At 33.3% G+C, this 15,066-nt stretch overlaps 1 protein-coding gene across 2 annotated transcripts in view; it reads right to left on the bottom strand.

Annotated features, from left to right (window-relative positions):
* Positions 1-15,066, bottom strand: part of OTOGL (otogelin like) — a 126,796-nt gene that overhangs the window by 35,991 nt on the left and 75,739 nt on the right. For both annotated transcript variants that reach the window (XM_039838918.1, XM_039838919.1), the window contains 7 exons: positions 14,526-14,682; positions 13,959-13,985; positions 9,274-9,441; positions 7,230-7,508; positions 5,175-5,292; positions 997-1,076; positions 650-691 (listed from right to left, as the gene is read on the bottom strand). In XM_039838918.1, the coding sequence (XP_039694852.1) occupies positions 650-691; positions 997-1,076; positions 5,175-5,292; positions 7,230-7,508; positions 9,274-9,441; positions 13,959-13,985; positions 14,526-14,682 (871 nt within the window). The remainder of the gene's footprint in view (positions 1-649; positions 692-996; positions 1,077-5,174; positions 5,293-7,229; positions 7,509-9,273; positions 9,442-13,958; positions 13,986-14,525; positions 14,683-15,066) is intronic.

The following is a 15,066-nucleotide window of genomic DNA, read 5'->3' as shown; positions in this document are numbered from 1 at the left end:
ATAGCTACACCTTGATCACCTTACTCCCTTCCTCCCCGCAGTGCCAGGACAGCACGTGGCAGAGTAGGCACTCAATTAAGCTGGTCAAATAAATTAAAAAATAAATATCCGAGCTTTTCTAAATTATAATCCTGGGTTAAATAATACATTAAGTTTGTCAAGCCTCACTGTGAGTAAATGCATAAAATCTTTTCCTGAGGCAAGTTTCATAGTGAGGGAGAGAAGCAAGAGTGTGAGCCCAGAATTCCTCTCCAGGAGCTGGGAAGAACACAGGAACAGGAATAGAAGTGCTTAAAAGATAATTTCTTTCTCATCATTTCTTTAGAACCAACTGAATCACTGTGAAAATTTAAGCAAGATTTAGTAAAACCTAAATTCTCAGCAAAAGTGTGAGGGAAATCCTTGTTATTTATACTAACAGAAAAAGAAAAAGAGGTGACCCGAATACAGAAGACATTTAGAAATTGTGGCATACTGACCCAGCAACAAGCAAGTTAACAAAATAAAAGTGACAGCTAAATTTTCCAGTCAATAGAGTAGTACTAATACCAGGAGCTGTTATAAGTGTGCCAAGACTTAAATTACATAATGCCAATTTTAGTGCCTAATATTGTAACAATACCTATAAATATGGGTAGAGATGGCTTACCTGGTGTCATTAATGCAGGTTCTGTGGGAATCAGAGGTATGCCTACAAAGAAACAAAGATATTCTTCCTTAGTCTGTTTTGCTTAAAGTGAAACCCACGCAATTCATATAGAGATCTTTAGCTTCAAGGAAAATGTTTTGGAAGACAGAATGCAGAAAGAATGTTAGATGGAAGATTTACATGCTTTAAAAAGTAATTAGAAATAAGACAAATAATGGAAGAGATATTGAACAAGAATCTTATGAAAGTGTATTATCTGTCTAAAACTTGTGTTTACAATGACTTGCCATTATAGAGAAAAAAATATTCAAGTGTTTCATTTTTCAGAATAAATTTTTCACACTTACAATCTTCTGGATGAACACATTTGAGGGTGACTTCATCAAGGATCATATTTCTAGGGCAGTAAGGCAAGCATCCTTCAACCCTTTACATGAAAAAAAATCAAAATAAAATTTTAAAATATTTTTAAAAATACTGCATTTAATATATGCAATCAAGTTACATTTTTCATAAAATTCTTCTATTCTCCTTGTCAAGTACTAAGGAGTGCTCTGTTTGCTACCACTCTGTCGTACCGCATTTCGTGAAATCACAAGCTTGTGGATCACAAAGGGTTATCAATCATGAATAAGGCAGAATTGGAACACAAAACACTCAAAATGTACACTCAGGTTTGGAACACATTAAGGCCATGTTCTATAAATCAGTAGAAATGCCGAAGAATCATTTATTATGATTTTGGTCTATATTCATTCTACTATTACTTTCGACTCCTATAGCCCACATCCCCCTCACATCCAAGGAGATAGATATACTCTGAATATGCCTTAAGGATGTTGGTAGAACAAAAGTAGAAATCAGTGGCTTGCCATTCCTATTATTAAGACCTAAACTCACTGAAAAGATATTAAGAATCTCTGAGTGGAAGGGATGGAGTAGGACATGGTTGCAGTTTTTTGAATCAAAAGAGAGAGAGGGGCAGAGACTGTGTTTTTCAAGAGCATCAAGCCCTGTGCCCAAATTTGGAGCAGGATGCCCTGGGAGAAGTTGGTCATATATACCAGCCTAAAGAGACAAAATTTCAAGCCCCAGGGTATCTGGTCTTTGTAAGGACGCTGAGTTTTTGTGCATGGCACAGAAGCAAACTAAGATGGGCTTGGGCATGGTGGGCCAAAGACAGGAGGGACCACCTGGAATGTTTTTCCTCTAAGGGAATATGGCCAAGATAATGACTGAGATTACATTTTCCTTCTCATTCTATTGGGGTTCAGAGTCCAATTTATTCTGATTCACATGAAATGTAATCCTTTGTGTATAATCAATTAGATTCATATATGCTAGAGAGAATTAATGCAAATATTGTTATCAAAAGGATGGCATATCTGCCTCCCGAATACACTAGAAGATTTTTTTTTTAAAAAAATATTTCCAAATATTTCCAATTGCCTCATCTGTAAAGCAAAGAACTTGAACCAAAAATACTCAAGGCCTCTTTCAAATTCAGAATGGAAATGAATGAATTTGAGACTAGGGGTAAGTGTTGCCACTAGGGGGCACTTGTTCATGGAAGAAAATCCAGATACTAAAAACCAAAAAAAAGGGTAATTTGTCTTTTAACATAAAACACATTCAGCCATCTCTTGGATACCTCCTTCACAAATGATTTTTAAAAACAAACAGTTTAGCTCATATGACCCATTGTTTATTTCATAAAATGAACATGAATAATAAAATTTTAGCCAGTATATGATATTCCTATTCAACTCTAAACTTTGTCAAGCAAAAAAGAAAAATTAAAGATATTAGATAAGCTGAAAAGACTGGGTCAGTTGGTTATTATTAAATTAAATAAACATTATTTTTTTATGCAACTCAATTATTTTGCAATTGTTTTATACAAAACCACAGCCATCCTCTTAAAATATTTTCCAAAAACCAGTAACTTACTCCTTTAAAATGTCTTCATAGCAGGTTCCCGTCTATTTTATTATACAACTGACGATCTACTCAATTTCTGACTGATAAATAGAATGTCTCAGATGAAGAAAGTTTCTTTTAATAGGTATATTACATAATAGAAATAAATGTTTTTACATATAGGCTCTATGGTATGCTAGTTGGCATCTTTTCTCATAAAAGTTCTCATTTCCACTAGATATTTTTATTTTTAACACTTGTTATGTGCCAGAAACTGCAATTATCAAGAACAAGTACGGTGGTTCTATTGAGGAATCGAAGGAGGGGTGCAGGGCTATACTAGAGCCCCAGCTCACTACTTGCCTCTCCCTTCAGGGCTGCAAGTACAGGGAGGAGCAGTAATCAGGCGGCTCAGTGTGGGGAGGGAAGAGGTAGAGATAAAGATGAAGACAGAGATGAGAAACAACTCAGCAGGGGTGAAGTTTCCTCCTGAGTCTCTTCTCTGCATTCTAACCACACCAAAAGAGACACTTCAAGATAGCTGCAGACCAAACAGTGCAAGCATTGAGGATTTGGGGTCAAACACTTTAGAGACTGGTTATGGTGCAAGAAGAAACACACTAGCCAAATGTCACCTCAAAATACACAGCTCCATTTCCTCCCAAATGCCGACAGCAATGTCCGATCCTCCCTCCCTCCTTCTCTCCCTCTCTACTTTCCTCCTTCCCTCCTTCCTTTCTTCTTTTCTTCTCTCCTTCTATCCTTCTTTCCCTCCTTCCCTAGCACCCAGCTCATTGTGGGACCCCTGTTGTTTTCTCACCTCTAGATAGATGGCTACGAAGAGAGGTAGAAAATAGGTTTGTGATTGTGTCCAAGTGAATGAAGACAACTCTTTTTCAGAAAAAAAAAAGAGGTTGTTTTTCTATTTAAGAAAGTAAATAGAAATATCATTTCCTTCTCTCTGTTCCCATAACACTTGATACACAACAGGGTGCAGTGGTTCAAACCCTGGCTCTCCTGACTACAGTGAGACTCGTGATAAATTGTTTAACTTCTTTGTGTCTCAGTTGATTTTCTCCTAGGAAAATGCAAACAATGAGATTACCCATTTAACAGCATTTAGCAGTGTGCCTTATGCTGTAAAGACTTAAATGTCCTAGTTGTCATTCTTCCAGCCCTCTTTCCACTGTATTGTCATTATCAGCTTTTGCTTCTGTCTCCTTCCAAAAGATTCGGAGCTTCTTGAAAGAGGGACTATATCTCATTCATTCACATGCCCAGGATCTTTTGTAGTGCTGATGTTTGTCATAGAATAGAAGTTCATAAATGTATAAAGTAAAATGATTCTTTTGAAAATATTCCCTCTTACTATCGTTCCATTTCTTTGTTCTTTACAGAAAAACTCTTTATAAACAAAAATGTTTACACTTGTCTCCATTTTGCCTCTTCCTATTCTCCAGATTGCCAAATACAATAAAGAATTTTCAGTGTCAAACTTAAAGCCCTCAAAACCAAATTCCTGATTTCTCTTCCATGCTGTTCTTCCCAGCATTTCCTCACCTCAGTAAATGGCAACTCAGTCTTTCCATTAATTTGAATCATTTGACTTTGCTAATATTTCACCAATTTTGATTATGAAAATGGCAATTTCAGATGGTTCCACCTAAAAATTGCTGAGACTAAACTTGAGTTCTTAACTTCTATTTGTCTCATAATTGATATTAAATCCATCAGCTTACTATATGACCTTAAATTTAAAATACATTCAGAATCTTCTCATAATCTCTAGAACTATCAACTTAATCACCCCCCTCTTCATGTCTTGTTTGTATTACTGACCACCAGTTCTGTTTTTGTCCTTCCCATCCCCCAACATCCATTCTCAATACAACAACCAAAATAAGTTTTTAAAAACATAAATCCGATCATGTCATTCCTCTGCCCAAATTAAACCAAGGCATTACTCAGAGAAAAAGACAAATTCTCCTACAGTCTCCAAGGCCCTATATTATTTGCCCACCACTATGATTCTCTAGTCTTATCTCCTACCTCTCTCAATTGTGTTCACCTTGCTCCAATTAGCTAGGTTCCTTGTTAATCCTCAAACGCATTCCTACTCTAGGACCTTTGCACTGTTCTCAGATTGAAAAGCTCCTTCCTCAGATATCCACATGGCCAGTCCCTGCATTTCTTTCATCTCCGAGCAGATGCCACCTAGTCGGCATGTTCCTCCCTGACCATCCTATGTGGCAAATACACACACATGCCATATGTTCCCTGTCTCCCTTACATTCCTTTATTTTTCTCTACAATGCATATCACCATCTAACAATATATTACATTATACGTTTACATTTTTATTTGTTTATTCCTTGCCTCACCCCAACAAAATTTAGCTGCATAAGGGCAGATGCTTCATCTGTTTTGCTCAGTACTGTACCCTTAGCAGCTAGAAGAATTCCTGCTTGAATAAAATAAAATTCACGAATGAGTTTATAGCATGTACAAATTATTCTTAAGAACTCTTTTTCTAATGTAAAAAGACATTGCAATCAGAATCTGCTAATGCTGGAACTTGCTTATTTAATGGTTAAACATGACTTACGGTGGAAGAAATTTACATGCTTCTGCTTCAGGGTCACTACACTTTTTAAAACAGGGAGTGGCACAAGGTTCATATCTCCATTCACACATCCTCCTGTAAGGCACCGCTGCTTGGATTTCTAGTGAAAAAAATAAAGTTTAGATTGTTAATATTTTTTATGTACACACTGAAAAATAATCATTTGTGATAGTAATCCTTCCAGGGATTGACCCCTCTTTGACCACAATACTGTGGAAAAGACAGGGCTAGGGGAAAAAGCATTGTAATTTCTTGGTGATTAAAGCATTTCATGCTCAGGTTGAATATCTAAATATTAGTCTATCTCTCAAATATTTTAAAAAGCAAGGGGTTGGAAGAGACTAAGGAAATTCTAAATCTTCTTCTTTTCTTTATGTTTAGTGGGTTCTCATTGATTGACATATCAAAATAATACCAAACTCTTTTTTAGAACTTTATTTTTTGCAAAGTAATTTTTTCATTATTACATTTCATCCTTGTAACAACCCTGTTGAGTAGGTATTATTCTGTTTTATAAATGAAGAAATTGAGGCTCAGAGAAACCAAGTGACTTGCCAAGTTCAGTTAGGAAAATGGCAAGACCAAAGACATATTGCCTAGAGAGAATATTCCATCTTTGTTCTTTTCACAGAACTAGTACATGACATGGTGTTGACGTATCTAATAACTGAAAAATATACTAATTTTAATAACACATGCTTATAGTTAAAAAACCTCCCTTGACTGAAGAATTTTTCTGCGGAAAATTCTGCTAATACTCTCCCTTGCCCCGCATCACAGACCAGTCTTTCTACAGCAGTCCAAAATTACCTCCGGAGAGCTCCACAAGAGAGAAAGTTCAGGAAACAGGTTATATTTCTTGGACTCTCATTACAGAATTCAATCCCAAGGTATGGGAAGGAAAATAAGACTTTCTGGGAGGCATCTATGCATGTGAAGATTAGAGTAACTGTTAGACCTGGGTTTTGGAAGAAAATTGGTTCTAAGCCTAGAGTTGACCCTTAGAGTTTCTTAGGTTTAAGAAGCTCACAAAGATGAGTTTCTGAGAATTTGATGATGCCATCGGCAGCAGTTGTCCATAGCTTAGGTGGAGCTGCTGAGTTTGGTTCTAATGCAGCAAATTTCTAGATTGGAGGGGAATTGTAAAGTTCAATTTTTAAATAAATTCAAGTAAAAATATCACATATCACATCTATTTTATAGAATGTTGTACAAGTATGTCAGTGACTCTTTTTATCATGAATACAGAAACCTTTTTCAATAGGCAAAAATTTAAAGTTCAATTTGAATGATCTAAAATCCAAAGACTATCAAGGTTTGTGGAAATTTATCTACAACAAAAAAAGGCAAATAATTAGTTCCCTTAGTCTGATTTAGAAGGATTGCTTAGAATGCAACAACGTGTTTGGGAGACCCAAGATGGATATGAAACTCTAGGTTTTTTAAAATAAAGCATGATTTTAAAACATTGGATGAGGCAGTGAGGATTTCTCTCTGAAATTCAGAAATTTCAATAGCCATAGAACTATAAGAATCTCTAGAAATAAGATTTGGTGTCTGCCGAACCAGGGAAATCTTCCAGAGGTCTGTGGAGCCAGACACCCTAGTATTCAAATGACGGAGATAACCATGATGTCTTTATCATTAAGAATCAGATTATTGAGAAGTTGTCTTCTAGGAAACAAAAAGTAGATACAAATACTAGACAACCATGAGACATAGGTGAGCTCTATTTCCGAAAACCAGACAGTACTGACAGAAACAATTGGGTCAATAATTAAAAATAACATTATTCAAGACTATTCTAAGCAATTTACCAAGTAACTTATACAATAACCCTATAAAGTAGCTATTATTATGTCTCCCACATTAGAGATGCATAGACTGAGGGACAGAGAGATCAACAAATTTATTCAAGGTCATATAACTATCTACTTATACTCATTAAGAATGATTTAAAAATTAAAACCTGATAAATATTCTTCCATTATGTAAATTATCTATTTATTTTCCTTTTGAAGCTCTCAGGAAACATACCTTCTATGCCGAAGCTACTCAAATGTTTAAATTCTTCAGAATCATCATATTTTGATGCTTTGACACTAAAATCTGTGAGTGTGATGAAAAAGCCTTTCTTGCTGTATAACTCAAATGCACTGTAACCAGGAATCCAGAGGTCCTGATGGTGGAAAAATGTGGCTCTACGATGAAAGGCTGAATTTGCTTCCCACAGTTTCAAACTAAGAGTGTCATCATCATGGACATAGAGAAAGTAGTTTGGCCTTTCAGCAGATTCTAAGGAAACAAGTGCCAATGCTGTAAAACATAGAGCAATGTGTTTGACAACTCCCTGGGTTCTCTGGAGAAAGCAAATCATCAACACTGGCATTATAAAATACACTGTAAAGTTGACAAAAATAGAGTTGCACAATTGCCATATATAATTAATGCCAATCTCAAAGATTTTAGAAACAAATTATAAGATTTCTAAAAGAAATAGTATTTTAAAGCATTGGATAACAGTAACAACTCCAAAAAAAGTCAGCCTTTGATGAGTTCTATTTTTAAAAACAATTTATCATGTCTTTGGGAGAAAAAAAGATATATCATCTTAGGACTTCGGAATATACAACATCATATAAATAATTAAATGATTAATTAGACACATATTTGTACTTGTAAGTCTTAACATTTTTAAGTGCATGAAATCTACAAATGGTCAAATTGGATGACAGTAAAGAATAAGAGAATAGAGAGATTGATTTAGGCATATCACTGCATTTCAGTATCATTGGGTTCTTAATGAGCAAATATCCTTGCAAGTGATTTTACTGCATTAATAAGAGACTATTTGCTCAATATTATTGTCTATTCCCCAATACATAATCGAATCACTAATGAACAGCTACAAAACATTTGAGAAGTATTGTCCTTTTTTATTACATACTTTAAAAGTTTCCCTTACATTTGCAAAACCCATGATACAAGCATTCTTTAATTAAGATTTTACATTTAATTTCTTTAGGAAACCTACAGAATGGGAGAAGATATTTGCAAATCGTATATCTGATAAGGGGTCTTAATTTAAATCCATTAGAATTTTTCTATTAAAAACATCGGTTATCGTAAATCATATAAAGAAAAGCTCTCTCAAAGTCAGTATATGATTCCCAAGACATTTACCGTGTCCTAAAACTTGCAAGTACCTCTGTTGAGCACTGAAGGATGCAAATAAAAAATCTTTATAACATATAAAATATGTAACTAACATATAAAATATATAACTAACAGAACTTCAGACTGTGATAGGTGTTTTCATAGATTAAAAAAAAACTAAAAAACTCTTTTTACAAGAAAGAAGCAATTTATTCTAAGTGAAGAATCAAGAGATTTCTCAGAATAAGTGAAAGCTAAGTTGGATTTATTCATTCAATAAATATTTCCTAAGCTTATACCACACACCATGCACGTTTCTAAGTAGGGCTAGCATATTAACAATGTAGCCTGAGCAACAAATATCAGAAGAGGACAATAATCACCAGTCAGAACAGGTGCCAAGTGGATAAGATAGATCTGCAAGTGCAAACCAGTTAATACGGGTCCAGGTACAAAAAGATACACAAGGCCATGTGTCTGTAAGGATAACAGACTCTCTAGATGACTGTCTTGACTCTGCTTTATGCTCTTGCTATTTAACAACTTTGACATCAAATCACAATTTTCTCTTTTACTTTAATCTAGCATTACAATCCTTCATTTATTAGTTATTACTGGACTATTTTTCAAAAATTTCATAAATTCTGCGATTAATACTATGAAATTTAAACCGTGCTTTATTTAGGGCCAAAAACGCAATCAAATCTTTGAAATTCTAATATAAATGGCTATAGATAAACAAAAAATAATTTCATATACAAAAGAGATACTGGTTCATGTATCAGTATCTTATTTTGTACACTCTAGGGTACCTAGAAAAATACCATAAGTATATTAGATCCCAAATTAATATTAAATGAACGAATAAATGAAAAAATGTAAATGGAAAGCTAACATCTTATTTTTGATTGGAAATTATACTTACATGATGCCTTCTCTTTGAAAAGACCTGGAGTGATCATAAAATTAAAATATAAATCGCCATGAGTACCACTTCTTGGCAAAGAGAAAATGTTTCTACTGGTTAAATTGGCCCCCAGAACAAGGCCACTCTGCCCATAACTTGCCAGCATATATGGACCTTCTCCAAGCCCTATTTAAATACAAATATGAGAATTATACATTGGCATAGGATTTTTACATTTCAAGCTGTCATTTCAATGGGACAAGCTTTAATAACAAAAGATATTCCAAAAAATTATTAAACATTTAAACATTTGTCACTAATAAAATAACTGAACTCTTTTTGAAAATATGCATTGTAATGATTTGGTATATATACATGTTGAAATTATGTAATTTAGAATATATATACACATGAATGTGCATATGTATACATTTATGTGTATGTATCATATAACAGTGCTGGATATGAGATTGACTTAAGCTTTCTGGACCTCAGATTTTATCACTTATATGAAGAGTTTGTCTAGGTAACCTTCCACTCTAATATTACAAGATTCTAATCTACTCTCAATAAACATAAGTTTAGCTCTATCAATGGCCAGTATTCTGATAGTCTAAAAATCATCTCTCCCCAGTAATTTCCATTGCATAAAAATAGAATTCGCAGATACGATATACCGTGTTTTACTGTTGTGGGAATTACTGAATTTCACCAGTGAGGCATGTCTATAAAATAATAATAATAATAATAATAATAATAATAATAATACAATGAAGCTCAACAGAGAATTCAAAGATCTTTTTACTGACTCTATCATTTCCCAAACACTTAAATGTTTCCAAATAAAGTACAAAATATGTATTATAGTAAAGAACTGGTTAGTATAAAACCAAATCTGAAAATCAGAATAATGTTTTTGCAAATTTTATCTATAAATAGAAGTATATAAATAAGTTCACTAATATTTTTAAAAATTATGAGTTAGGTATTATGATAATGTCAATTTACGTTCTACTCATTCTCTATGTCATTTAATCTTCTTAATATTACTGAGATACTATACAACTTTGAAGTTACTTCTAAATCATCACAATTTAAGATTATAATAACCAACTATGTACTTTTTATGGATATATGTATATTTTATGTTGTAGACTGAGTATAATGCTAATATACGTAATTAGTATTGTAAAAGACTAATCTTACTGAGTTCAGTGAATTTCACTTTCTTTCTTTTTTCTAATTTTTATCTCAAGGACATTTTTTCTTTCCCAGCCCACTATTAAGATGGAGAGGGAAAAAAGATTCAAGGAAATCCAAGGACTAGTTTTTCCTCTTTCAGGAGGAAGACCAGGCCTGAGAGAAGAGATTGTTGGATTAGAGGGTCAAAGTTTTTCGAATAGAGAGGAGAACAAGAACCAAAATTTTCATCACGAGGATCAGGATAAGAGACAGAGACTTGTAGGATAAGTTTTCTTCAAGCGTTGTCTCCTCCACTGACTCATCAGCTGGGACACCTCACCATTGAACAGCCTGGGACACTTATAAGCCTTGAGGAAAAGAGCTTTATTAGAGACTTGGACACCTTGAGCAGAGATGAAGACTTGAAAGAACTTTGCCCCACACCAAGATGGAACTGAGCAGGTATAGTGGAGAGTTTCTCTATGAGCCTGGCTGCAGTGGACACCCCACCACTGTTAACAAATATATACAATGCACATTAAGTGTTTCTTATGAGCCCAAATCTAAAACAACCAAAGAAAATTGTATCATTACTCGCTGACATCTCCTGGCTTGTTCTAGGAAAGACAAGAGCAACATAAACTTTCAAGATGCAATATACTTCAATTTATAAATATGTCAATTTGTATAAATATGTAAATAATATACAAATGAGTAGATAAATATGTAAATTATAGTGAGCTACAATTTAAAACAAAGAAAACATACACATTTACAACTTAGAGTTTTGAAGCACCCTCACAGATATTCAACATAAGAACAAGGGAAAGGAAATAGACAACTAAACAAAATCTTCTCTACCCTATTACACAAGTCATTTACTATGGCAACCTGAAGAGACAATTGTCAACTAAGAAATGTTTGTATAAAAACTGAACTCTTCTAAATTGTCTCACAGTTGATTGATATCTTGTGTCTGAATTGTTTTCATACATTTTCACCAGTAACTGAGACACAAAAGTCATTGACTTTATCATTAATTTTCTGCAGGGAGAAGTATAATTCTACCATTTACTAAAAGCTATCATTTCCTGCAGTGATTATTTAAACACAGTATTAAGCATATCCTATCTAAGAAAACACTGAACATAAAACTCACATAACAATTTCTAGCGAGTATTGAAGTCTTTACTCATCTACAGCAATAACAACAATAAAATCTTTATATTTTTAGTAAATGCCATAAAATGAACATAAAAATAATATTCACAGTCTTTGCATTAAGGATTATTGAGATGATATCAGGTGTAACCTCTGAATTCTATCCTTTTTTAAATTTCCTCCAACAGAATCATAATTTATTTCTGCATTAGCTTTAAATCATAAATAAGTACCTTAATAATATAGTGTCTAGTACTTGGTAAATAAAGGGAGAAATATGTCAGCTGCGAATATCCAAAGAAAACTTGTTAAATTTACAATAGCTGTGAAATTATTTGGGATGAAACAAATTAAGAATAATCATTTAAAATGATTTTCTTTTCATTACTGTTATCAACAACCTTCACAGTTCTGTGTTCTCCTTCAATCATCTATCTTTATTGCATTATTTTCACAAATTCTTACGTTCTTTAGCAGGTTGACGCTTTTCCTTTCTACTTTGATCATAGGAAATAGATTCCCCATCACTCTACCGAGCCCAACAGTGCCTTATGAAGGCCAAATGCCCCATGTTTACTCTCTGAATATGACCATTATAGTCTTAAAAAAGAAAACTAGGAGAACTAGTTTGAAGAATCCTGTAACACATTAGTGAAAAGAACCATCACTAGAAGTGCAGCAGACTTGTTGACAGAAAGGAAAATGTACCAAGTAGCAAGTAGTAGAAATGCAATACTCTTAGAAAATTCTGTTTCTGGATCCAAGTGCCTGCAGAAGGAAGTACAAAGGTACAGATGGAGATTTTCACAGCAGAACTGTGTGAGGCAGAAATTCTTAAGCAAGGAAGTTACTGGAGTACTTTCTCAAATTGATATCTGTGTACATGGTGTGGAGCATATGATAATGATGTGTAGTGATCATTCTTAGACTAGGATGTGTTAACCAGAAGTGTAGGCAGTGTAATACAGAAGTCAAGCTCCTTGATTCTGCACTCAGATTGTTTACAAATCTCAGTTCACCACACATTTGCTAAGTGACTTCGTCCAGCTTATTTAACTCCTCTGTACTTCAATTTCCTCCTCTATAAAGTGTTAATAATAATACCTGTCTTACAGGCATATTTTGAAGCTTAAATAATATGAAATAGCCAAGTAGTTAACACAATAAAAACTATTGTTATTATTACTGTTATAAATATTAGGCAACTGGTCTCATTTTAAGTATAGAATCCAAAGGTTTGATGTGGAGTATGTGTGGATGTGAGTGTGTTTTAAATCCTGAACAGGAAATATTTTTGATTTAGATTTTCTTTAACTACCACAGAATTTTTTAATGTTGGATTTTTTAATGTCAGATTTTTTTCATCAAAGTTCCATAAATGTAATAAAACAACCAAAAACTAAAATATTCTTTTCTTTTTAACTCATCATGTCTATTTCTCTAAAATTTTTAGGCCTCCTTTGGCTTATACCTGAATTGCTCCCTGGCTCCTTAAAGCACAAAAATGCCTTGGATTGGTTGCTTAGGTTGCCTTTTTGTTTGTTTGCTTTGGTTTTGGTTTTTTTACAGCTTAGCTTTTCTACAACTATTACTCTAACTTATCGATCATGGGTGCAGACCTTGTCCAGTCACTGACTAATGGACACCTCCCTGGATTATTTTACTTGTCTGAAATTAGGTTCAAATGGCTATTCCTTTCTCATTAAATAGGTTTGACAAAAAGCAGGCTGCAATTCAGCCAACTTCTGGCATTTTCACTGAGAATATAGTTCTCTGTTATGTCTATGCCTTGGCTTTAGCCAGAACCTCCTGTTAGACTTCTCATTGTAAATCTGGATGCTTGGTGGGGCTAGGAGATTTTCATTATTATTATTAAATTAATATAGTCTCATTCTTATAATATGTAAATAATTATTTTTGCCTACAGTGATAGCTATATAAATTCTTTATATTATTATCATTACATTTATAGTTCATTTCTTTTTTCTACAACATAATAAAAGTTTGAATAATGTCCATATTTATATATAATGGTAAAAGGTATGCATTTGGTATATATCTTTCTTTCCTTTTACCTAAAAAAATTAGATAATTTCACTCATTCATTCATTTATGTATGTCATTCAGAAACTACTGAGGGCCTCCTAGGTACTGAGAACTTAGTTATATACTCTTTTTATTTTCCAGCGAATAAATTTTAACACAAATACTTAGAAATTTAGATACATTTTGGAAGGCAATGACATTATGCCAAATTATGAAGTATTCATAATTTATTCACAGCAATGTTATTTAAAACCTTTTAATTTGAAGATACATTTAATAGGATACTATAGTGATATTCCTTAAATGTCACGTACCTTCATTGTAATATTCACAATCAAGTGCTAAAAGAAAAAAAAGAAATATTAAACCATATAAGAATCTGACTACTTATCTGAATGCATGCAAGATATGGCCACATGTTTATTAATGACCAAGTGAAAGAACATAGAGTGACATCATTATAAAGTCTTCAGGTAACTTACCATCTACACAAGTAAATAAAAAGTTTAAAGAGTCAAATCTGAAATCAAATTCAAAATGATGTTTTTAAAAATAAGTTTTTTGTAATCAGAACAGAGAAACTTCATAGCCATAAGAATAGAATCATAAACAATTTCTCTGAGGATGGTATATAAATAAATTATAGTTCAAATGTTAGTGACAATACTCAAACATAGAACAGAAAAAGTTATCTCAAATTTTTCTTTCTATAAATTCTTTAGCTATACTACAATATATCTGTATTGTCAAAGGAATATAAAATTTAGTCATCTTAAAGAAATTCTATTTCTGAGTTCTATGGTTTTTATTCTAAGATAAGACAATATAGATATCCTGAGAAGGTTCCCACCTAATGATAACATTCTAAGTAAGTTACTCACAGCAAATAGTGGATGACCTCCAGTGAACCGATACCCCTTCCTGACAACACTTGTACGCATACGCTGCTATGCTTGTGCATAAGCATTCACAGTCCCCACCAAGATTACAGTTACATGTGTCTTCATGGCAATTTTTGGCAAAAGAAGTAACATCAATCTGAAAATAGGATAAGAAAGAATTAATTCAATAAGTACTACCTGATTAAAATTCAACCTTCTAAAGAAACACGAACAGATTTTCAAATTTTGATATCGGCTTAACACTGACACCTACAATGTTCTCAATATCTCAAACCTCTATATTGCCCAAAAGAGAAATGAATTTATTAGGCAAATGTAGGATGAAGAACTAGCAAAACAGGTAATGGGGTTAATATACAAATATAATTTCAACCTCTGCAATATAACAGATTAATATTTTATAGAAGTTCATTGTTTCATTATTGGAATATTCACACAACATTAAAGGAATGTTCTGTTACCAATTGTAATTTTACTTGACTTTTATGAAAATCTTAAACTATTAAATGTCTAAATAAGT

Source organism: Pteropus medius, unplaced genomic scaffold (assembly GCF_902729225.1).
Source record: "Pteropus medius unplaced genomic scaffold, Ma_sr-lr_union100, whole genome shotgun sequence".
NCBI lineage: Eukaryota > Metazoa > Chordata > Mammalia > Chiroptera > Pteropodidae > Pteropus > Pteropus medius.
This window is presented reverse-complemented; position numbering and strand designations above follow the sequence as displayed.